At 41.2% G+C, this 25,090-nt stretch overlaps 1 protein-coding gene, 1 non-coding gene and 1 pseudogene across 2 annotated transcripts in view; 1 reads left to right on the top strand and 2 right to left on the bottom strand.

The window, feature by feature from the left end:
* MPP4 (membrane palmitoylated protein 4) overlaps nt 1-24,562 on the top strand; it is a 42,097-nt gene extending 17,535 nt beyond the window's left edge. Inside the window, exons 11-23 of the mRNA XM_027590653.1 lie at nt 2,610-2,674; nt 5,498-5,515; nt 7,666-7,668; nt 8,875-8,910; nt 11,080-11,100; nt 12,719-12,733; nt 14,080-14,121; nt 16,254-16,412; nt 17,808-17,888; nt 20,352-20,445; nt 20,813-20,921; nt 22,070-22,204; nt 24,277-24,562. Of these exons, the coding sequence (XP_027446454.1) occupies nt 2,610-2,674; nt 5,498-5,515; nt 7,666-7,668; nt 8,875-8,910; nt 11,080-11,100; nt 12,719-12,733; nt 14,080-14,121; nt 16,254-16,412; nt 17,808-17,888; nt 20,352-20,445; nt 20,813-20,921; nt 22,070-22,204; nt 24,277-24,468 (970 nt within the window). The 3' untranslated portion in view covers nt 24,469-24,562. The remainder of the gene's footprint in view (nt 1-2,609; nt 2,675-5,497; nt 5,516-7,665; nt 7,669-8,874; nt 8,911-11,079; nt 11,101-12,718; nt 12,734-14,079; nt 14,122-16,253; nt 16,413-17,807; nt 17,889-20,351; nt 20,446-20,812; nt 20,922-22,069; nt 22,205-24,276) is intronic.
* Nucleotides 7,953-8,371, bottom strand: LOC113919522 (annotated as a pseudogene).
* On the bottom strand, nt 23,215-23,316 carry LOC113921164. The gene has a single exon (XR_003519564.1). It is a non-coding gene; the product is annotated as a U6 spliceosomal RNA (small nuclear RNA).
* Nucleotides 24,563-25,090: the final 528 nt, after the last annotated feature.

The following is a 25,090-nucleotide window of genomic DNA, read 5'->3' as shown; positions in this document are numbered from 1 at the left end:
AGGAACGAACAATAGAAATTAAGAAGGAGTGACCAATGAGGCAAGATGAAAATCAACCACATCAGCTGCTGTAGAGTGGGCGGAGAAGTAACCATTGGATCTGGCAATATGGCAGTCATAGATGATCCTGATAAAAGCAATTTCAGTGGAGGGATGGGACCAAAATCCTAGCAGAGTGGGATTTGAAGAAATTGATGGCATGAGACATTTTAGTACAAAGCAGAGCAGAGCAATGGAGAAATAGCTGGAAGGGAAAGTGGAGTGGTATGAGAGAACTTTTTTAGATGAGGGACATAATGCTGGTGGGGCCAGTCCAGTGAGAGGGAAAACTTTTATGATAGAGAAAACAGAGGAAAGAATTGCTATGGTCAATGTCCTTGAGCAGACAGAAGGAGAGATGATCTAGTACAGTTGACCATTGAACAACGCAGAGGTTAGAGGTGCTGACTCTCTGTGTAGTAAAAAATCTGCATATGACTTCTGACCCCCCCAAACTTAACTACTGATAACCTACTGTTGGCCAATAACATAAACAATGTATTCACACATATTTTGTATGTGAAATGTATTATATACTGTATTCTTACAATGAAGTAAGCTAGAGAAAGAAAATATTAACAAGAAAATTGTAAGGAAGAGAAAATACACTTGCAGTACTGTACTATATTTATTGAAAAATAATCCATGTATAAGTGGGTCTGTTTAAAGGTCAGTGATATACAAGTAGAGGGGTTGATCTTATACCAGATCATAAACAGTAATAGTAACAGCAGAGAATCCAGAGTGTGTGGACACAGTTGAAGGTGAGGGATATGGTGGGAGCTTGTGCAAGTTCTCTATCAACCACTCTGATTTTCTCAGTGAAATAAGAAGTAATGTCATCTGGGTATTGTGTAAGAATCACAGACCCATACCCCTGAAACAAATAATACATGATATGTTAATTTTTAAAAAAGAGAGGGAAAAAAAAGAAGTAATGTCATAGGCTGAGAGTCAGGGTGGGTAAGGAGGTGCTGGGAAGGAGAGAGAAGAAAGTTTGAGATGTTTCGATGAGAACCTGAGAACAGATGCATTAGGTAAATTTAGTATGATCAGCAGGAAGGGCCCACTTAAGGCTAAATGCCACGCATTTGAAATGATTCCAGTTAGCTTCCTGGTGGGCAGGTCCAGAAGAGGCAGAATTGGATTTAACAGTAAATCTAGAAAAGGCCATGGGAGTGATGGACCCTGATGCATAAGCTAGTAAGGAGAGAAATGAGGGAGTAAGGGTCAGTGGAAAGGAAGTAAGATCAATGGGTTATAGGCCCATAGGAGGTCAGCAGATTATTGGGGCTGGGAAGGCGAGGTGTTGGGAGAAGAAAGGGATGCTGGAAGATGAGATTGAGTTACTGATACTGAAAAGGTCTGCGGTATGACCCTGGGAGGCACTGGCTGAGGTCGAACGAACACTGAGTAAGAACTGGGAGGCAGGAGATCAAGGAACCCAGAGGCCAGGGTGTTCGGAGGGGCATTTATATGCCTAATGGAATCCTGGAAAATCCTGACAGAACCATGTTGAGAGCGTGAGAGTGAGCAGGTGTAGTCTGGAGATGGGCAAGACCCCACCTCCGGGCCTGTGGAGCTGAGGCCAAGCGCACCGAGTGGTGGCCTGGAGCCAGCTACCAGAGCCCGTGTGCACCTGTCCTCATGTCCACAGTCGGTGAGGTCAGCTGGCACCTGGAAATCTCCACCGGGAGAGTGCTGACGTGAAAGAAATCGGCAGACCTGCTTGTCTACTCCTTCCCTTCCCCCAGAGCTGGTTTACCAGCAACCCACTGGCGGTGGGAGCAGAAACAAGCCACCTCTTGAAAGGTGCAGGGGAGCAGTTCCCTCGGGAGACCCGGGCTTGGGTTAGAGTGAGGTGAAGGGCTCACTTACGCACAGTAGAGGCTCAAGTCTGGGAGACGTGGCTGAGGACTGACATCGAGATCCACGGGGTGTGGGAAAGGGCTTTGGGGAGGGCTGGTGGTGGACGGAGCCTTACAGGAATTAATGCACAGAGGATAAGGCATGACCCGAGCTGTAGGGGCTGACACGAACAGGGATAAAGTCCTCATGAGATTAGTCCTTGCGATCTCAAGACACAAAACAGTGAGGAGGCTCAGTGGGGGTCTTGCAAGGCACCCTCAGAGATGACAGGTTTATTGGGTTAGTGCACAAATAAAGGATACAGAAGGAGCAAAATCCATGTGGCTCTAAGGGAGCTGTGGAGCATCAACAGCCAGAGAGGGGAACCAGGACGTGCTGTGAAGACTCAGAGGCAAGGCTAAGCCGCTGGAGAGGCAGGGGCCCCTGGACCAGTTACTGAAGCTCTGGGGCCTGTGAACACTTGGTCACCGGCCAGATTTTCAGTAGAAGTCAAAGTTGCTCTGAAAGGATCTTGTGAGGCAGGAAAAAAGTGCTAAGAAAGCCTGTGTATTTGGAGAATATTTGATGATGTGTTTGGAGAAGAACTCTCCCTCTTCACATGGGTGGAGGCAGCAGAATTCTAGGAAACACTGGATCTATTTCACCCCGGTTAACCTGGGTTGACTTCTTTTTTTCCTCATGGTGTATTTCTTTGTGCATAGGAAGCAACGGGAGTTCTGGTGGTCTCAGTCATACCAGCCTCACACCGGTCTCAAATCCACCATATGTGAGTGTGCTGATCCCTCAAGCCCAGCGTGTGCATCACAGGGAAGCCTGCTCCTTCTCTTCCAGGGCTGCCTTCCTGCCCAAGAGAGGATCTCTAAATGTGCCCCCTGCCCAAATAACCTCCTGGCAGCCATCTGAAATCCTACTCTGCACGTTCATTCCTTTGGATTTAGAAGAGTTTATGAAAATGCACATGTTCCTGTGTTGGTGACACCTTCAGTGAAGGCGCCCCAGCTTTGGAGTCCCCCAAGGTCTCTACAGCTATAGCATATACGTTACACCCATGCTGGCGAGCAAGGCTGTATGGCTGCACACAAACCTTCATCCGTACTCTATGCAGGGGCGTGAAATTTCACGCTATTTGGAAGCTCTGCTGAACAGTGCTATGTGCCTTTGATGAATAAACATGGGACTGAATTATTACTTAATCAGTGCAGCTTGCTTGCCATGCAGTCTTATTCAAATGGCAGCGGAGGAATGGCTGGTAAAGGGATCCATGGTGGCAAAGGCTTGTAAACTGCTCCCTGCCTTAATACGTGGGGGCTGCAGCTTGGCAGAGCTCCGCGGGAACCGTCTGTGTGAGGCCCTTCAGAAATGGCCCGCATTCCGGCCCCTGGGAAGGAGGGAAGGAAGGGGGTAGAGCAGCCGGTGGAGGGAGGGGCGCCTGGCCCGAGGCTGCAGGGGGACATATCTTAGGCTAACACCTGCAATACCACTTCCTATCTTTTTTTCACCTAACATTTTATGAGAAACATTTTTCATGATATGATCTTCATAGTGATATTTTAGCTATCCCCCCTGTGTTTTGGAGAAGTTTTTTTGTTTTTTCATATTTTTGTTTTTTACCAAACCAGACTGAAGTGCTTCTTTAATTTGCTTTCCTATTTCATTTCTCAAAGGCACATGGAAATGCTGCTGAAGCTTCTAATCAGCATCCGATAACTAGTACGCCACTGGTTGATGTTTAACTTGCTCATGTAGCCTAAGTGCAATTTACATTAGACTCCCGGAGAAGTCCATCCTGAAAAAGAATTTGCAGCCCCTATTATTATACTCACATATCTCTAACTCCAAGAACTCCAAGGACAGAGTTGCTGACTTAAAGGGTCACCTCTCACAGGGTTGTTTCTGATGGAGCTTGATCAGTTTCTAAGCTATTAGATCATTTCTTTTCTTTTTAACTGTTTTAGACGGTGCTGCCGTAAGTATTATTTTGTATCTTTCTGCTTAATGTTACCATAGGGAGAACATAATCTCAGGAGCAGTTTACTGACTCCAGAGGTATAGGCAATTTTATTTAACAAGACTTAATGAAAAATTTGCAGGGAACTATTAAAAATATATTTATTGAAGATGCACATACAGTTGAATGGTCGCCTTTCTCTTTTCTTCCTTCCTCCCTCTCTCCCCTCTTTCTTTCTCTCTCTCCTTTTCTCCCTTTCTTTCTTCCTTCCTTCCTTTTTCTTTCTTTCTTTCTTTCTTTCTTTCTTTCTTTCTTTCTTTCTTTCTTTCTTTCTTTCTTTCTTTCTTTCTTTCTTTCTTTCTTTCTTTCCTTCCTTCCTTCCTTCCTTCCTTCCTTCCTTTCTTTCTTTCTTTCCTTCCTTCCTTCCTTCCTTCCTTCCTTTCTTTCTTTCTTTCTTTCTTTCTTTCTTTCTTTCTTTCCTTCCTTCCTTCCTTCCTTCCTTCCTCTTTCTTTCTCTTTCTTTCTTTCTTTCTTTCCTTCCTTCCTTCCTTCCTTCCTTCCTTCCTTCCTCCCTCCTTCCTTCCTTCCTTCCTTCCTTCCTTCCTTCCTTCCTTCCTTCCTTCCTTCCTTTCTTTCTTTCTTTCTTTCTTTCTTTCTTTCTTTCTTTCTTTCTTTTTCTTTCCTTCCTTCCTTCCTTCCTTTCTTTCTTTCTTTCTTTCTTTCTTTCTTTCTTTCTTTCTTTCTTTCCTTCCTTCCTTCCTTCCTTCCTTCCTTCCTTCCTTCCTTCCTTTCTTTCTTTCTTTCTTTCTTTCTTTCTTTCCTTCCTTCCTTCCTTCCTTCCTTCCTTCCTTCCTTCCTTCCTTCCTTTCTTTCTTTCTTTCTTTCTTTCTTTCCTTCCTTCCTTCCTTCCTTCCTTTCTTTCTTTCTTTCTTTCTTTCTTTCTTTCTTTCCTTCCTTCCTTCCTTCCTTCCTTCCTTTCTTTCTTTCCTTCCTTCCTTCCTTCCTTCCTTCCTTCCTTCCTTTCTTTCTTTCTTTCTTTCTTTCTTTCTTTCTTTCTTTCTTTCTTTCTTTCCTTCCTTCCTTCCTTCCTTCCTTCCTTCCTTCCTTCCTTCCTCCTTTCTTCCTTCCTTCCTTCCTTCCTTCCTTCCTTCCTTCCTTCCTTTCTTTCTTTCTTTCTTTCTTTCTTTCTTTCTTTCTTTCTTTCTTTCTTTCTTTCTTTCTTTCTTTCTTTCTTTCTTTCTTTCTTTCCTTCCTTCCTTCCTTCCTTCCTTCCTTCCTTCCTTCCTTCCTTCCTCCCTTCCTTTTATTCCAGTCAAAATTTGAGTTCCTAAAATATGCTGAAAGTGCATTAACTCAGAAATGAGTGGAACACAACACTTACAGAACTTTAGGGTGGGAAGGGAGTAGATTTACCAGAAGCAAGATCTCCATTTCCAACAAGATTCATAAATGTATCAGTTTCTATAGGATATTTATTTTATCATTTTGTTACCAAATCTCTACCAAATTTCTATAGATTAAGCCCAGAATATTAATTACTATAATTAATTTATATTTTCTTATTATAAGTTAACCTGAGAAACTATAGCATTAACCAATGTGCTCTCTTTCTTTCCGCTTCCATTATTTGTCTGTACACAGCAATTTCTATGGAAGAAGGTAAGAAATAGTATTTGAAAAAAAAACCCAACAAAATAAACTCATCTCCAAAGTCTCATAGAAACTTTGTATAGTTTTCTTAATTTACTTTAATCCAGTTCAGCTATTCATTAAGCTCTTCCTGTATACCTATTAGTGTGCCAGTCACTAATACCCTAATTTGTAAAAAAGATGTCAGTCAAAAGAAAGCACACATGATGTTATTGTCCTAACACAGAGAGGAATAGGAGAAAAGAGAGATAACATTTAGATGCAGCTCATGGTAAGAATTCATTAAAAGTTGTGAAACTGGTTCACTGTTTTGTGTCACCTGTTTTACACACATGGTCTTAAAAATAACCCTGTGAAGAATTTCAATTGTTCCCATTTTATGGATGAAAAGATTGAGGTTCAGAGAAGATAAGAATATTGGGAGGTATTGCAGGCAGTGTAATCTGGATTGAAGCTTCTGTCTGAAGGGCCCTGCATCAAGGGCAAATGGAACTTCCAGGTATTATTTTTCTCTTTCTCCAAGCCCAGACATGCAGGTGACTCATTATGACGCCAAACACACACACTCACAAAAGCTGGAAAGCAAGATGCTACCTGCTTGTGAAGGGGGAGAGAAGAGAAGAGCAGTCCCCTAGGCATCCCCATATTTCAGTCCTAAAATTCAGTCCTGAATTGGGCCACCATCACAAGACACCACAGACTGGGTGCCTTAAACAACAGACACTTATTTTCTCAGGGTTCTGTCAGCCCGAAGTCCAAGATCAAGTTTCGGTGGGTCTGGTTTCTGGTGAGGCTTCTTTCTGGCTTGCAGATGTTTGCCTGTCCTTTTGGGTTGGGGCCCCAATCTTATGACCTCATTTAACCTTAAAGGCCCTGTCTCCAAATACAGCCAAACTGGGGGCTAGAACTTCAACATATAAATTCAGGAGGGATAACAATCTGTCCATAACACGTACCCTCGACAACAGTGTAGAACTGTTGATTTTGAAAGAGTAAAATCAGTGTCTGTCCTAGATCCCAGAGTTGCAAGTTAGAAAAATCAGGGCTACTTGTGTTGTTATTAGAAATTCACTCCTGTCCTCTGTAAAACAGGAATAATAATTGTAGTTTTCCTTTGCTTAAACAAAAAACACATAAAACCTCTAGTTATGTCTTGGGAACTAATGGATTCACTGTTGTTATAAAAATACTGATTTGAAAAATAATCTCTCAATAAATAAAAGGAATTGAATGGCAGCTATTTTACTTGTTTACCTGTGTCCCTATCTCTATAAAGCAGTATTATTTTATAAAATTTTTTATATTGCACATTTTACTTAGTTAATGATATGGTCTGTAAGGAGGTGGTGATAAGTTTATTATGACTTGATAATATTATAGCTTATTATACAGACAATTATTTGCAGTTTTGGAACATGATAAGAATTATTTATTAAACCACTATTTATTGTGGTGCCCAGGTGGCTCAGTTGGTTAAGTGACTGGTTCTTGATTTCAGCTCAGGTCATGATCTCAGGGTCCTGGGATCAAGCCCCTCATTGGGCTCTGTGCTCAGCTCAGAGTCTGCTTGAGATTCTCTGCCTCTCCCTCTGCCTCCCCACTAAATAAATAATCAATAAAATCTTTTTTAAAATCCCTTTAAACTATTTATTGATCACTTGGGAAGTGCTGGGCACTGTGTTAGGCACAAGATGTACAGTGCTAAAAGAAATTATTTTTCCAAACATATATTCAAATCAACTATTTTGATATTAAAAGGAAAATTCAGTTCAATTTAATAATTTATCAGGTACCTATTACGTGCAAGACACTGTACTAAACTCTGTAAAGTATAAAAATTAGCAAAACAGTTTCTGTTTTCAAGGAGCTATCTAGGAGGGCAAATAAAGCAAATATGCAAATGATTATATTACCAGGTGGAATAGATGTGCAGTAGCAGCGAATTCAAGGTAGTAGGAAGAAAATGCTCTGCAGTTCCTGGCAGAGATATTCATTTTAGTTAGTGTTTGAGATGGACCTTGAAGCATTACAGGCAAAGGGAACAGCATGAGCAAAGGCACAGAGGAGGCCTGATGGAGGCTACTCTAATGGGGGTACAAGACATGGGAAGGAAAGAAGTAGCTAATAGCCTTCAAAGTTGGGCTTGGGTCATGTTGTAGAGGGTTTTGGATATTAGGATGGGATGGGTGGTTTTAAAAATTTTATGCTCTTATCCTGTTGTGGATAGCCCAGCTAAAGGTAAAAATAGTTAACATTTATTGCGTACTTACCATCTGTCTGAGCTTTTCATTATCTCAATTAATCCTCTTATACGGTAAGATAAGAGGATTTTTTTTTTGAGGGGAAAAAAGCCTTTGTTGATAAATAGATTACAATGAAATAAATAGAGTGACAGTATGTTGGGGAATAAAAACTCGGGCAGGATCTGTGTGTCTCCACCCCAGCTCTAGCTTTCAGCGTCCGCCTTCCTACTGGCCAGTTTGGACGATGAGGCCTTGGTGGGCATGTCCAGCCTCCTTGGGCCCTTGGGGGCCTCTATTTTCCTGGCCAGGGGTTCAGGCACCATCTTAGACCCACCAGCCCTGGGAAGAGTAGCGGCCTTGGCTTTGGGCCCCCCTTGGCCGCATGGGCAACGACCTCTTTAGGGACGTGATTTTCCTTCTTTTTGGCTGGAGAAGCAGTACCATTCTTGCCCTTGGGGACCGTGGGTTTTGCACTCCGACTCCCAGCTTTTGTTTTTCTGTGGGCCTCACCACCCTGGCTCTTCCTTCTGCCTTTGACCTTTGACTTCCCACTGGGCCCATTGGCACTGGGAGGGGCCCGTGTGGCCTTGTCTGGCTGTTGGGAGGCTGATGGTAGTAACATTACTATTATAGATAGAAAACTGAAGCTTGAGGTAAACTAGTTGGTCCACTCAAAAAGATGATGCTTTTTTTTTAAAGATTTTATTTATTTGTCAGAGACAGAGAACACAAACGGGGAGGGGCACGCAGAGGGAGAGGGAGAAGCAGGCTCTCTGCTGAGCAGGGAGCCCGATGCGGGGCTCCATCCCAGGAGCCTGGGATCATGACCTGAGCCAAAGGCAGACGCTTAACTGACTGAGCTACCCAGGTGTTCCAAAAAGCTGATGCTTTTAAAATTTTAACCATTTTATGTTATGTAGCCTTCTATACCATAGATTTGCATTTTCATTTAATATAGTGGAGTCGTTTTTCTCTCTCCAAGTGAGCAAGCATGAGGAATAGTTGTAAGAGTAATGTTATTATAAGATGGCCTGAGTTTTACTGACATAAATCTATACATTGGGAATTTTGTTTGTGATACTAATACATTTTAAGTTCTATTTTTCCCTTTCTATCTTCTCTTAGATGACATGAAGATTGATGAGAAGTGTGTGGAAGCAGGTAACATTTCCTCTTGACAGATGTACCACCAGAAAGAATATGAAGCACCTCAGCTGTAGATTTTCTGAAGCAGAGTTAGCCAAATGGGGCCACAGGCCTTTCCTCTGAAAGAAATGTGTAAAATGAACCCCTCCTCCCTCACCACATCCTTCCTCTGTGGTTCTGGCACTTGGAAGGGAAGCACAGCTGTGGGAATGTATCCAGGCTCTAAACCAACCTTCTAGAAAGTGTTCTAGAAAGCAGTGTCTTGGAAGTGATCACAGGAACACTTAGTAATACTCAGGTGTTAAATTCAGTAACATTCAGTGGAATGTCTGGAAACTGCCATGCTCTTTGTGAAATACTATAAAATATTGAAATGCCAATTTTTAAAAAGCAACATATTTTTTATTATTGTTTGGTAACATCTTCTGATAGATTCTAGTATAGTTAATTAGTAGTGGGTTCCAAATTTTTGAGAAATATATGAAAACTTTTTATGTTTCTATACTTAAATCTTTTTTGTAAATTGGGGAAAGATTTCCCAAATTTAGTGATAGAACTGAGACTGGCTCAAGAATCATGTTGATTGTTGATGTTAGGAGACTATTGGAAAGTCTTTAGTCCGATAGGCGAGTTTGTCTTGGCTTTCTGGGCTAATCTAGTTTTCAGAAATTAAAGAACAATATGAAATCTTTAAATAGTGGATATTTCAAAGATTCACATATACTTCCCAGAACTACAGAATAATGCTGACACCATATTTTTTCTATCAAGTTTTTAAAAAACTTGCACCAATATTCATTTCTTTCTGTAATTTAAAATTTTTATTAGGTAATATGTTCACATACTTTAAAATTCAAAAACTACAGAAGTATAGAGTTCCTCCTTTTCCCTGCTACCCTGCTCAGTTTTAACTTCTTGAGGCAACAAATGCTCTGTTTCTTGTTGATCCCTCCAGACATATTCTGTGCATATAAAAGCAATGATGTGTATTTTTTCTCCTCTCCCCACCATCATCCTCACCATTTTTAAAAAAAACACACTTAAAAAAAAAAAACACTTTTTTGATGGTATGCTATACACAGTATTCTGTTCATGGCTTTTTTTCTTAGCATTGTATATGATTCCATCTTAGCACATAAAGAACCTCTTCGTTTGTTTTTAATAGCTTATTGGTGAAATAAATTATTGTGCATTTATACAGTCACTTATCGGTAGACATTTGAGTTACATCCAATCTTTTCTATTACAAAGAGTGCTACAATGAGTAGGGTTGTAAACACATTGCCTTTGTAAACACAGCCATGTAAACACATGGCTGAGTATGCCTAGACGCAGTATGGCCTGATCCAAGGATGAATGCGTTGGTAGTGTTGCTACATATTTCAAACTGCTCTCCACATACATTCTAGTTTCTTAATCGTTAATATTTCTTTAAAATGCTAATAAAGGGGTGCCTGGGTGGCTCAGTCGTTAAACGTCTGCCTTCGGCTCAGGTAGTGATCCCAGGGTCCTTGGATCCAGCCCCGCATCGGGCTCCCTGTTCCGCAGGAAGCCTGCTTCTCCCTCTCCCACTCCCCCTGCTTGTGTTCCCTCTCCCACTCTCTCTCTCTCTCTCTGTCAAATAAATAAAAAATAATAAAATAAAATAAAATGCTAATAAGAACTGGTTTAACTGATGAGAAAGTTGGTTTATATAAAATCTTTCCTCATCACCTAAACAAGCCTATCCAGTCAAACCATTTATATACTCAACCTCCTCGCCACGCTCCTGTTGCTTATGCACCCGTCCCCACAACGTCAGGCAGGGCGCGTCCTTCCTCCGTCTGTCACAGCAACGCTGTGCGCTGTCTGACGTCCATCGAAGCTTCCTGTGACATTCTACCTTTCCCTTCCCTTTGAGCCTCTTTTACATTCTATTTGTTCTCTTCTAATTTATTTATTTTAAGCTCCTGCAGCACCCCTGATTAATGTCATAGCTCAACTGCGTTAATACCATGTATCTCATTTAAGGTTTTACTATGCCTTAGAGATCCCACTGACTTGGCCTTGATTTAGGAAAGAATTTTAAAAGTTGGTGAGTATGCAGAAGCATAGGGTCAGTGAATTAGACTGTTAAAATATAGACTCAGTATGGATAGTAATATAATGACACTTTTGATTTTTTGTCTCCATGGGACATCATAGATGAAGAAACATTTGAATCTGGTAAGTAAAAAATGAGTATTTGGTATTGATTTTTAAGAGTCTATTCTAAATTTTGGTGTCATTTAAACACACATTTAGGGACATCATACAATAATTGTTTAAATACCTCAACAGTATAGTGGTGAGATATTATGAGCTTCACCTTCACTGGTGCTTCTTATTAGGGACATTTTGGAGCTCTGTGGGATGGACAGATGGACTTGGGAAGTGTGCACCTAACTGATTTACTTCCCATTTATGTTGTTTCTAAATTTCCTGTTTTCAGTTAGATAGTTGGTCATGTTAGGGTATGTACACTTGGCTCAGTGTTTGGAACTGGTTTAATTTTTAATGCCTCTGGATTATAGTCCTCCTTTGCTCTATGTTCAACTCCTCATTTTTTGGGAAGACAGTCTACACACTAACACTGTGATTGAGGCTCAGAGGTATTTGTGGTGTCTCTGAACCGAAAGGCAGTACGGTGGAGTGGTTAAAGCTGGGGACTGGAGCCAAACTGTCCAAGTAGGAATCCTGCTCCCTTCCTCATTACCTGTGGGTCCTCCATCACTTCACCCCTCTGCCCTTCACTTGCCCCACGTCTAAAGTAGGAAAAATAATTTATATAAGTAAAGTGCTTAGAATGTAAGTGATACATGAGCGCGCTAGCCAGCATTATTGTGAATCTTGCTCTGGACGGGCGTTCAGCAGCTTACATCTCTAGTAACTGCAGAGGAATGCTGCAGCCACCCTTAGTTACTGGGAGGTGCCCCTTCTGGACTCCTCTTAGTCAAACGGTTGAGAACTCCCAAGTACATTCTGAACCCAACTCACTTAGGAGGTCTATTAAGGAACAATTAGCACCCAGCTGTCATGTTTCCTAAGTAAAAAACTCTTGATATTTATTCATGAGGCTTAATTCTGTTACTTAGAGCTCTTAGTGGGTGTTCCATCCTTTCAGTTTGGGGCTCAGCTCTTCTCTGAATGTGGTATCATGTGACCTCCTTGAATTTCTTCAGGGGGTAATGATATAGTCTAATTAGGAATTCCATTAAAAAAAAAAAAGCAACAGAGAAGATGGATGTTTTAAGGCATCTAGAAAACGCTTTGTGTTCAGTTCCCCCTGTCTCCAGTGGGGCAGCTGGAGAAGGACGTGAGTCACTGGACCCAGTGAGGGGTAAGGCATGAGGATGCTCAGGCCAGAGGCTGCCACAGCGCCCACCCCAAGGCCCACTTCACCAGACTGCAGCATATGGCCTCTGGGAGAGGAGAGAGGAGGCTCACAGCAGTTACCTCCCTATAATTTCTCTCTCTCGAGCCCTATTTTGTGCCGACCAGTAGAGAGGAGTCTCCCTAGACAAAAAGCCCTCAGGAAGAATGTAGATAAGAGACTTGTAGGAAAAGTTGTTGTTCTCCCAGCAGTACAGTCAGGTCCAGTGAGTTCCTGGCCCCCAGCTGTATGTTGCTCATTTGCCTTGCCAGGCCTGGCAAGGTAACTCAGGCCTGTAACCTGAGTTACAACCTTCTCTAGGGGCGACATGAATGCCTCGCTTTTGTCACTGGTATTTATTGGATGGCCAACTTGATCTTCTCAAAGACTTAACTTTGTCATGTCTGTTTCTTCACTTACCCAAATATCCAGAGGAGCTTTCAGAAGGTAACTGTTTTCATTTCCTGGGTAAACCACATAGAGCTATATTTAAGATCTTTCAGTGCCTCAGTGTGCATGCTTGACAGGATACATTTTAAGATAAGAAATATTTTAAGGGTGAAATTGGTGATGAGATAGTCAATTTCATAGAAAAATATTTAAAAATGAACAATGAAAGTAGTTAAGCTTTATGAATATATTCCTAAGTAAATGTTTCCATAAGAGACTCTTAACTACAGAGAACAAACTGATGGTTGCTGGAGGGGAGGTGGGCGGGGGATGGGCTAGATGGGGGATGGGCGTTAGGGAGGGCACTTGTGTTGAGCACTGGGTGTGATATGTAAGTGATGAATCACTAGATTCTACTTCTGAAACCAATATTACACTATATTTTATCTAACTAGAATTTAAATAAAAATTTGAAAAAGAAAAACTAAAAAAAAAACCTTACTGACATTTCAGTTAGAAAAATGTGCTTACTTAACAGAAAATGGAATTGATATTGGTGCGTTTTCTTTGTATTTTAACATGTATGTTTAAAAAAAAGGTTAAGAAGAAAATGTTGTATATGTCAGTTCATTCTACGGACAATGGCTCTTTATATATTTCAATGATCAGAACAGAGTTGCATAAGTGAAAAGGAACATATATTTGTAAAAAGTAATTTGAAAATGACATTTTTATAACATTTTTTTCCCCTGGAGTTTATAAGAATTTTTCTGAGACCCCAGTGGAAGCGAGGAGTTTAAATAAATTCTAGGTGCTTCAGAGCCACTGGGATTAGTGTTCCTCACCCTTGTCTCTCAGATTCCTGGTCAGTCACAACAGGCAGCTATAGAGGAAGTACTAATTTTATACAGAATAAACCATTTTATCAGGGAGAAAATAAAAACCCACCTCTCACACAGGGACTAATTATAGGTCCTACAGAACACCATTTCTATGAGTTGAAGCCAAAGCCAATTCACCTGTTTCCTTTTTTAAGTCAGTTTTCTTTGGGCATGTTTAACAATGTGTACCTAATCTTTATTTGTTTTTATAGTGACTCAATATCTTTCTTATAACTTGAAACAAGCCTAAAATAGCTTTTTGTTTCAGTTGTACTTGACAGAATAGATTCAGTGTATTGCTAAAATTCTGAAGAGTGTTTCCACATAGTTTGGGTGCATGTGATAGACTGGAAGGTGCTTAGGACAGTCTTCAAGAAGCCACTCAAGATGAAGTCAGCCGTGCTGACATCTTCTGAAATGGTGTCACTTGCAGATTTGAAGATAGTTTCATGCATCTGTTCTAAGTAACCTTCTCCTTCTCCCCCTTCACATATTCTGGTCCCGCCATTCTCTGTGTTCCAGACAAGGAGGAATTTGTTGGCTCTGGCCAGAAGTTCTTTATCGGTAGGTAATGATTAGTAAGAGGTGGGTCTTTGTCACTTGTCAAGTTTTGTTCATACCATCCTGACTCTTCTGAAAGCTTCTTTTGCCAATGAACATTTCCAGACTTGTTCCTTGTTCTGCTTTCCTCTACCCCCCAACTCCTTTTTTTGGGTCCATATTTTGCTGTGTTGATCATTCATTATAATTCATCTGGTTTCCACTGGATAGCACTTAATTATTCATCAAACACAAATCCTTGGTTCTCTTCCAGACTGTTTCATGACATACTTATGTTACTCTAAAGAGACCAGTTCTCTGACTACTAAACTTGGTGTTGATGGCCACATTTCTGTAATCTGTCAACCAGGCAGAGCTTTCTGAAGGACCCATTTAAAGGTTCCTGTAAAACCATGCTGGGCCTCCTCCAAGAGACAGTGGGGGAACAGCAGGGTCGGTAAAGTGAAATGTTGGTTCCTCAGGCCTGGATACACATTGGAATCATTGAGAGAGCTTTTTGAAAACAGAAAACCATGGGGCCACTTTTCTGCATCCCTTCGAGAATACCTCAACCCCAATGCCATTAAATAAGCCAAAAGAGCAGACGTCTGCACAAAGGTGGGGAAGAAGCAGCCTGGGGTGGGGTATCACTGAGCCATGTGAGGAGAGCGTTTGTGCAGGGTCAAGGGTCGACTGGTACAGGTCGTCAGGGCCAGAGCAAAGTGAGGAGGACCGCTGCCTCCCTTGGGCTCTGACACTTCACAGCCTCTACAAAGATGGCCTCCTCACCTAGCGTGGCCTCTGACGCTTCCTGCCAGGTTGCTGATACCATCTGTCCCTTGTCTTGAACAGGTGCTTTCGATTAATAGAAGTAAATGTACTGAGGACCATTGGTCAGGTTTCTCACTGTTAGAGAAAGGAGTTGCATGTATGGCCAGGGTGGGGGCAGGTGGCTGGAATGAATTCTGTAGTGTTGAGCTTGCATTGTAGGTCTTGGTGTGAACTCCTGGTGTGCAACATATATAGACAGATATAGATGTGTGTGTGTGTGTGTGTGTGTGTGTGTGTGTGTGTGTGTGTGTGTGTGTGTTTATATATACACACAGAGTCCAGAACTCTATCTCTGGGAAGGACCTGGGAACAGCTCTTTTTTGAAAATACCAGAAGGCCCTGAGATTTGGGAGGCAGATGAAGCAGGATTCTAGAAGTTCAGAAACCAAGGCTGGTGTCCAACTGTACCACTGATCACACCGTTGTGAGCAGCCACCTGACCTGTCTGTGTCTTAGAGTGTCCATCTGAGAACTGTGGAGAATCAGCCTGCTGCACTGTTCCCTTCCTGGCCCAGGCCACTGTCCTCCCTCGTCTGGGGCACCGCAAGGGCCTCCCAACTGCTCTCCTGTGAAGCTACACTTTATGTCCTCCCCACAGCAACGGAGGACTTCTTCAGAAACATAAACCATGTCACACCCATTTCTCTATCACCCAGTGACTTCTCAGCGCCCTTGGACCACAATCCAACACTCGGCTGGAGCCCCCTTGCCACCTCCCCAGCTTCCTCACCAGCCCCATTTACTACCATTCTCCCTGCTGCTCACCACCTTGCCTCACGAGGGTCTCCTTGTGCTTCCCCCCCAACACTCCGGGAACACTCCGTTCTCTGCACCTTAGCAGTTGCTGTTCCCTTAGCCTGAGGTGCTTTTTCCCTAGACGCCTCCTCACCTGGCTCCATGACTTCATTCCCACCTCTGCTCAATGTCACCTTTTCACACACACTTCCCTTGAACCACCTGCGTAAAGAAGCACCCCTGTCACTCTCTAACCACCCACCTTCTAAGCCCTTATTTCTGTTGATGTGTTTGCTTTTCTCTCTCCTCCTCCATGAAATGTAAATGTCAGGAGGAAATGGGTTTGAGGTAGTGGACCACCAGGTCCCCAGCACCTGGCACATGGGGGGGCACTGGGTGCAGCCTAGAGGCAATATGTGGGGCATTCTGCTATTCTTCCTTCGCGTTGCTTCCTCTTTCCCACCTTCAGACAGACGTGATGATGCTCGTTAACACTTGCCGATGGCAGTCACCACGGGCTCCATCAGGCGTGGAGGAGAAGCGATCTCTCCTGCCTGCATGTGACGTCCTGTGCCTTCCCACCCTCGCAGCTGGCTTCCGCCGCAGCATGCGCCTTTGTCGCCGCAAGTCCCACCTGGGCCAGATGCGCTCCCGGCTGTGCGGCCCCAGCGCGCCGGGCGCGCCGTACGAGGAGGTGGTCAGGTACCAGCGCGGCCCGTCCGATAGGCACCGCCTCATCGTGCTCGTGGGTACGTCCCTGCTCACGGTGGCTCTCCTCCTCCATAGTGAGCTTTTCCTGCTAAGATTCGGCAGTTTGGCCTTGGGAGTAGCGGCAAAAGTAGCATCCTTTAGCGACTCCCCTATAAACGCCTGAAAAAAAACCCTGTTTTATTTGTGTGTGTTTATAAATAAGACTTTGTTGTCTCACGCTTTTATTGCCTACAGTTGAGTGTGGTATGCCCCGGTACGTAGGTACTGGGGTAATAACAGATTGTATTATGATATTATAAAAACAGATTGTTTTTTTTTAACCTGTTTAGAGTTTGTTTTCTAAGCATAGATGAGTATTCCCCCAGACTGCATTATCAGTCTGTATCAGAAATGAAAATCCTTTTGATCTATTTCCCTAAGATATTTGTAATCACCTTCTTTAGAAAAGTGTTTAAAGTCTTTTGGACTGTATCTCTTTTGGACTGTACTGGGCGACCTGCTTTTGTGACCAAGAGCTCTGCAAAGCCGGTCCCTGCAGCAGTAGGGACGTAGGTCTTGCTGCCATCTCTGTGTGTATTCCACCTGTGACCAGGGGAGGCCCCGGCAGAGCAGAACAGCGTGCCTTACCGCCAGGCCCGGCTACAGAATTGACAGGGCTCAGGGCAAACTGAAAATACAAGAGCTTCTTTAAACATGACTAACATTTTGGGGTGCCTGGGTGGCACAGTTGGTTAAGACTCCAACTCTTGGTTTCAGCTCAGGTCGTGATCTCAGGGTGTGAGATAGAGCCCCACCTTGGGCTCCTCGCTGGGCGTGGAGCCTGCTTAAGATTCTCTCTCCCTTTGCCCCTCCTGCTCGTGCCCTCTCTGTCTCTCTGTCTCTCTCTGAAATAAAAAAACAAATCTTAAAAAAAAAAAAAGTTTAACATCTCAAGATGGCAAAGGAAGAACATTAAACCAAGTGCAGTATCCTAAGCATGGACCCTATGTAACTGCATGAAGTCAGCCCTGACTCCAGTTACACACGGGGTGCTGACACACAGAACTCGTAAATCTAAGGGCTGATTTCTGGGTTGTGATGTGATAGACACTTCATTAGATAGGAAAGGTAGGTTGTCTTGGTAGATTATCTGAAATGAGGCCAGAGAATTCTCAGAGTGCCCAACATTAGATGACGTTTGCTGGTGTGACCAATTCCTGTAATTCCCCGGCTTATTTCTGGGATGTTGAAGAAGTGTGGGTTACTCCATGGGTCCCCAGGAAAATTCCTAAGAGCTTTCTGGAATTGTTTCAGTTGGTGAGAAGAAAAGATATGTAATTTCCTGAAAAACATTTGCTCAATTGTCTTCAATAGAAGAACTGAAATGGTTATGTCACCACATAATTATATTTATCCACGTCTAATTATTTCTGTATGTGGCCTTTTATGTTTAGGACCTTCCGGTGTTGGAGTCAATGAACTGAGAAGACAACTTATTGAACTTAATCCTAAGCATTTCCAAAGTGCTGTGCCACGTACGTGTAGTTTTTCTTTCCTAGCAGCTCATGTTTTGGTCAAACTGTCTTTGCCTCCACAGATGCATCGATCTCAGTTAACTATGCCATACCATCTTTGTTGTAAAAACAAAAGACACAAGGGATAGTCCTTATATAATATTTCTAACTATATTTATTTTAATAGAGGGAACTGATTCATGGCCATGTAGCTCGCTAGGCTTTTAAAAGGTGACTGTCTCTTTCCCATTTCTTAACAATCATATAGATGACCCTTCAGGAAAACTAATATTTAGTAATATTAGCTAAGTAATAATAGTACTTACTGTCTTCCTGGCACTGTGCTTGGCTCTTTAAATACCTTATCTTATTTTTTAAAATTTTAATGTACGCAGATGTAATTTTATATAAACTGTAAGTATGATCATACCATCCATGGCAGGAAAGAGCAAGTGCACATGGGTGCTTTCCCTTCACTTTGGTTCAAGAGAGGAACTTAGAGAAACACTTAAGAGCTTAGTAGGTGTTCCCTGCAGTCTGGGGCACACAGAAGACTGGTGTCAGATTTATACTTGAAAAATCTAAAGAATTTAGAGGAGTGGCCAGGGGCTGTAGTTTGGGAAGTAGCTGCCCTTTTAGAAATCACAAATGACGAGCTGGAATAGAGACAGATTTGAGATACTCGGCGGTGGCGGTGGTGGTGGTGGTGGTGGGGAGGTTTGCAGAATAGCCCATGAGTCCTCCAGGAGGGCAGAGCCACATTTAAATATCTGCCAAGTCTAAAGGAAACCTATAGTATCCAGCATCAGCGTCAGAAAGTAAAAATTTTCCTGCTCTTTCCTCTCTTCTCTGCATTCTAGCCTTGGATAGCTGTAAAACTGGGGAGGAACAGTAGAAAGGCAATGAAAGGGAAGGGAAGAAGTGAATCCTACTTCCTTTCCTGACTTCTAGCTTCTCTGACTGCAGCTTTTGTGGCTGCAGCAAGTCTGAGCCAGGTGTGGGGAGGAGGAGAAGTCCAAAATAGAAATGAAATTAATAATTTTGATTATTACATAGAAATGGAGTTTTAGTTATTACGTTGAGACTGCGTTTTGTGGCACAAAAGATGGTACCCCCCCTTTTTTTTAAACTGAGTAATCAGAAGAGTCATGGTAACCGCTAGATTCTCATCCACGGCCAGGGGAAGGTCTTGTGCCACAGAAGGCAGTGGGTGACAGAAAACGTTGCTTTATGATCACATACCTTAGGTTATGCTTTCCAAACACTGTTCACACATGTAAGAATGGACATTGATCTCCAACACAAAAACTACAAAGGAAGCACCAGTTTTCAATAATCTGGATAAAAATAAAATTCCCATAGAACATAGAGGAACTGTACGAAGTATGACTAGCCATCATTCAAAGTGAGAAAATGTTGCGCATATTTCGCTTTTTTAAATTGAATGCATAGTTTCTAAGTTTAAGATGAATATCTCTAGTTATGCACCAGTTCACAGATTTTTAGCCTACCATATAAAATATAGTCCAGTAGAAGCCACAGAGAAGGACTCATCTTAAGTTTATATTTACATAATTTACTATAACCTGAGAGCTATAGTGTTTAATTATAATTTTTTTCAATACAAAGCTATAGGAGAAGTGGCATAACTGTAGAAACTCTAACAATCTGCAGAGAGGCTTGAGTAAAGAAAAAACAGGGCCATCTGGGTGGCTCAGTTGGTTGAGCATCTGACTCTTGGTTTTGGCTCAGGTCGTGATCTCAGGGTCCTGAGATCAGGTCAGGCATCATCTGTAACACAAGCAAGTTAGCTACTCTCTAGAATCTTCAGTTATGGGGCACCTGGGTGGCTCAGTTGGTTGAGTGTCCGCCTTTGGTTTGGGTTGTGATCCCAGAGTCCTGGGATCGAGCCCCACATCGGGTTCCCTGCTCGGCAAGGAGTCTGCTTCTCCCCCCGCCCCTCTTTCTCTCTGCTCCTCCCCCCCAAATAAATAAATAAAATCTTTAAAAAAATAAAATAAAATCTTCAGTTACTTATCAGTAAACTATGGATAATAACATTTCATCTGGCTAGGTGGGTGAGGAATGAAATGGGTTCTTGGGAAATGCACTATTTAAACAGAAGATATCTTATGTGCTGAGGGCCTTTAGGCATCTTAAGCCTCACACATAATTCACTCATGCCTATTTTGAAGTAAGAGCAGGTACCCCTTAGGGCCTCCCCATCCTGGCTTAACACTTAACACATTCATGTCCACACTATGAGCACTTAATAAAGGTTTCTAGATGAACTGATTTTGATATGAGAACTTCTTTCTTATCCCCAATTCAGGATCCCTCTTTTTGGTTCTAGCATTTTATTTATCTGTTTATGTATTCATTTATTTATATTGATTGGACATCTTTATCCAGATGCATATTTGTACTAAATCAAAACAATTTGTAGATTCTAAAGACTTTTTAAAAAATTCCGTATTTTGATAGATACTACTCGCTCCAAAAAGAGCTATGAAATGGATGGACGTGAGTATCACTATGTGTCAAAGGAAGCATTTGAAAGCCTCGTGTATAGTCACAGGTAAGCTAGACGTTCAGAATCTAATTCTCCCCTTTGGTTATTTTACCTTCAAAATGGATCCAGTATTTTTATGCGGTATCCAAATTCCTTTTGGGGTAATTCCTTTTGTTTCTGAAGAGTTAAGAAAGAACATGTAAAGTGGTAGGCTTGTACACTAACTCATTGGGTTTGGAGTGGGAGCAGAATTGAATTGCAAATTTTAGAGGCTTTGGAGAAAGAGTTAAGTCCTAGATCCTTTAATATTTTTTTTCCTGTCAATTTTCCACTTGTGCTAGCAAAGTCCACATATTTCCATCCTATCTATGTTACTACTAGTAATATTTTACCTGTGGAAAGAGTTCTTGTTTTCCTTGCGGCACCCTTGCAGGATGCTCGAGTATGGTGAGTACAAAGGCCACCTGTATGGCACCAGTGTGGATGCTGTTCAAACGGTCCTTGATGAAGGAAAGATCTGTGTCATGGACTTAGAGCCTCAGGTAGGTGTGTGCTGGAAGGTTTCCCATCTCCCCAAAGTAATGAATGAATGTCATGAGTTTTGTGCACTTGCTGTAAGTTGTAGTTGAGACATTTTATTCTCTTAGCCTTTTAGGGATAAGACCACTTACCATATCTAAGGGCCAGGATCTTATGTGAAGGAACAGTTCACCAATATGTTGTCTTTAGGTAGGAAAGGAGTCTTGCTTCTCAGATGAAAAAAAAAGAGAACTGAGCTGGTGGCTATAAAGAAAAGTTCAAATCCTTCTTTGACCTTGATCACAAAGGCATCAAGGAAATTGGTGGAGGGAATAAGATGTTGCTTGACACAAGGAGGTGAGGTTCCTATGTGGTCGTATCTACAGCTACGTCTAAGACCATATGTGGAATGAGGCAGGAGTGAGCCAGTTAAGATAAAGAGCACACAACGTGTAGGCTCCATTTTTTTTGATCCTTGTATTTTGGGGGTTTTTTGTAGTCATTTAAAAATAGACCACATGCGCTAAAGAGAATCAGGGGATAAGACAGTTGTTCTTCCTTGGGTCAAGGCTGGTGGTCAGTGTGAACATGTCAGTAGTATCCAATATAAGATAATAACAAGAGGAAAGAGAAGTGAGGATGAAACAGAACTGATCCACCTTTAGAGTTTGTCTTTGTCTTTGTGCCATGAGATTATGGATAGAATCCTATTCTCAGATTTCAGAAGGGTGTCATGACTAGTAAGAGGAAGAGCCACAGTTTAAACTTAGTTTTGATGCTCTTAATTATTAAAATGTTTATTTTTTAGAGTTGAGGAATTGGGGGCAAAGGAGAATAAATAAAAATAAATTGCTAAAAATAATTGATTTCTTTTTTTTAAGATTTTATTTATTTATTTGACACAGAGAGAGAGACAGCGAGAGAGGAAACACAAGCAGGGGGAGTGGGAGAGGGAGAAGCAGGCTTCCTGCCGAGCAGGGAGCCCAATGTGGGGCTCGATCCCAGGACCCTGGGATCATGACCTGAGCCAAAGGCAGATGCTTAATGACTGAGCCACCCAGGCGCCCCAATAATTGTTGATTCCTGATCTGAGAAATTTTGAGAACATTTGTGTTTACTCTAGGAAATTAAGACTTCTATTTTTAAATGTGCACTTAATTTTTCTGTGTAGGGTATTCAAGTAGCTCGAACCCAGGAACTAAAGCCTTATGTCATATTCATAAAGCCATCTAACATGAGTTGTATGAAGCAATCTCGGAAAAATGCCAAGATCATTACAGACTACTTTGTGGACATGAAGTTCAAGGTAAGATACAGAGGAAATAGATGAATGTATTTTTTGTCTAGTAAAAAATCACTGTTTCCCCAACATCCCTATGTTAAAGAATGTGATTTTTGTTTCTAATGAAAAATGCCCTTATGATTTATCCTTTTTACTGGACATGATTTGTAGACATTAAAATAAAATATAATAAATGCTATGATGCCGCTCTTATTTTTTTCTTTTTTCTAGTCTAACTTAAAAAACAAAAAGAACTCAAACCAAAGTTTGCAAAGCCACACAGAAATTGGGTGTGCATAAGACTGATGTTTACATTTTATTATTTATTGAATGAAAAAGTTTGAGAATTTACTTTAAAAATGCTGTAGTGAGTGGGGCACCTGGGTGGCTCAGTCGGTTAAGTGTCTGCCTTAGGCTCAGGTCATGATCCCGGGGTCTGGGGATTGAGCCTCCACCCCCCTTGAACTCCCTGCTCAGTGGGGAATCTGCTTCTCCCTCTCCCTCTGCCCCTCTCCCCCTGCCTCTGCCCCTCTCCCTGCTCGTGCATGCTCTTTCTCTCAAATAAATAAAATCTTTTTTAAAAATGCTGTAGTGAATATATCTTATCTATAATATGAGGTATCTATATAAAATGTATTTCTAAATGCAAACATTATGTATTAATGATGATGGAAATTATAGAGAGGCCGGGACAGGTGGGATTAATCAGTGAACTCTTCCTAGAATAGGTAATTTTTTTCCAGTTTTTTAAAAAATTAAATCCACCTTAACTATTTTAAATCATCATAAACATTCAGCAAGATGTATAAATCTTATATGTAACAGCTCAATGAATTTTTACATGTGCATGCACCCAGATAACCATCACCTAGATCAAGATATTATATTCACTTATTTTGTGTGTGTATGGTAAAAACACATAAAACACAAAACTTACCATCCTAACCATTTTTAACTGTACAGTTCAGTAGTGCTAAGTATATTTACATTGTGAAACAGATCTCTAGAATTTTTCATCTTATAAAAGTGAAATTAAACATATAGAATGCATCACAAATTTGCATGTCTTGCTTACATAGGGACCATGTTAATCTGTATTGTTTCCAATTTAATACATGTGCTGCTGAAGTAAGCAAGAGGTATATTTATATAATCCCTTGTTATTATTTCTATCTTCATATTTTTTGCGACTACTGTATGAAAGTCTGATTCTTCAGTTTGCATTTCAGGCAGCGGAGTCCATGGATATATTCTCTGAATCTTACGGGCATTTAAAATTGTGTTCTCATTTTTATGGTGATCTAAACAAATTAACAAAATTGTTTCTGGGTCATGAGTATGGTCATCTTGTAAAGGAGTACTGCTACGAAATTTCAGCACCTGCATTTGTATTTGTGTTTATGATTGCACTGGCAACAAGTTGTACTATTTTAATTGTTGTGGACAAATAAGAAAATAACAGCAATGAACTTAACGCATAGTGCCAAATGAAGGTCAAATGACCTTCACTAAATGAACATTTCATATTAGGGGAAATGGATAATATTAAAGGTGAATTAGGTCATGTCAGCATGAAGCAAAGGACAATTAGGGTATGTCTAATTCACTAGAACCAGGTCATACCATCCTCATGTTGAAAGTAGCAAAATAATGTCATTCTTATCAGTATTTAATTTCAGGAACTGTATTTTACTTTATAAAATTTCATTTGCAATTTATGTAAAAGTTTTCTATTTAACTGGTAAATTTTTCTTTCTCTTCCTTCCTTCCTTTCTTCTTTTTTTTTTTTTTACATACAGTTTGAAATCTTCCAAGTGTTTAGATAATTGAATAAGAATATTTAAGTCCAAATGGGAAGTTGAGGGGATTGTTCTGGCTACCATTACCTAGTTTTGCAAAACCTTGACCAGGGAAACATTAAGTAAGGCTAAAGATAGAAACATGAATTTTGTGGTTTAGAAGAGAGGACGTTTATTTGACCTAAGTGTTTTCATAAATAGCTTCATACCTGAATGTAACGACAAAAGAAATTGCATATCATTTCTATTTATCTCATTAAGTCTGTGCTATCCATATTTTTTTTATCTCTCATAAAGGATGAAGATCTACAAGAGATGGAGGATTTAGCCCAAAAAATGGAGGCACAGTTTGGCCAGTTTTTTGATCATGTGATTGTGAATGACAACTTGCAAGATGCATGTGCCCAGTTGTTGTCTGCTGTTCAGAAGGCTCAGGAGGAGCCTCAGTGGGTACCAGCACCATGGGTTTCCTCGGATAGTGAGTGTTAAGGAAGCCTCCTGCTTAGTGCCGGAGTTTTAATAATACCCATCTGTAACAGAGCTCTGGAATAACAGCTGCAAAGCAAAACAACAGTATTTGCTCCCTTTGTAATGTATGCAAATTTAAACGTGGTGCAGTTTATTCATTAAGCTTATTTGAAAAAAATATTTGCTTTGTATGCATGTAGAATTACCTCCTTGGCTTTCAGGAAAAAAAATGTTTTCCTTTACCTCATATGCAGCAGTGGTAAGAATACAAACAATGTCAAGCCACTGAGTGTGAAGACCTTTTACAGATTTCGTATGGTCTTTGTACAATTCAGATAAAAGAGCTTCCCTAAATAAAATAAGTAGTACTTAATTTCAGAAACTGTATTTAACCTCATACAATTTCTGTTTTATGAAAACGGCTTTTACAAAAAGTGCCTTCATGACTGACTCGGCAAGAAAAAAGGGTTAATGTACACATTTCACATCTAACATGAAAACTTACAGAAAGGGCGCTACCCTCATCATTTATACATCAGTCTACAAGGAAAAAATTATTCTTCTGATCAGAGCTATAACCAATCATTAATTTGCCTAAAAGCTGATATCCACATCACACCTAAATTAGGAAAGGGCAATTGAC

This window comes from Zalophus californianus, chromosome 3 (genome assembly GCF_009762305.2).
Source record: "Zalophus californianus isolate mZalCal1 chromosome 3, mZalCal1.pri.v2, whole genome shotgun sequence".
Classification (NCBI taxonomy): Eukaryota; Metazoa; Chordata; class Mammalia; order Carnivora; family Otariidae; genus Zalophus; species Zalophus californianus.
This window is presented reverse-complemented; position numbering and strand designations above follow the sequence as displayed.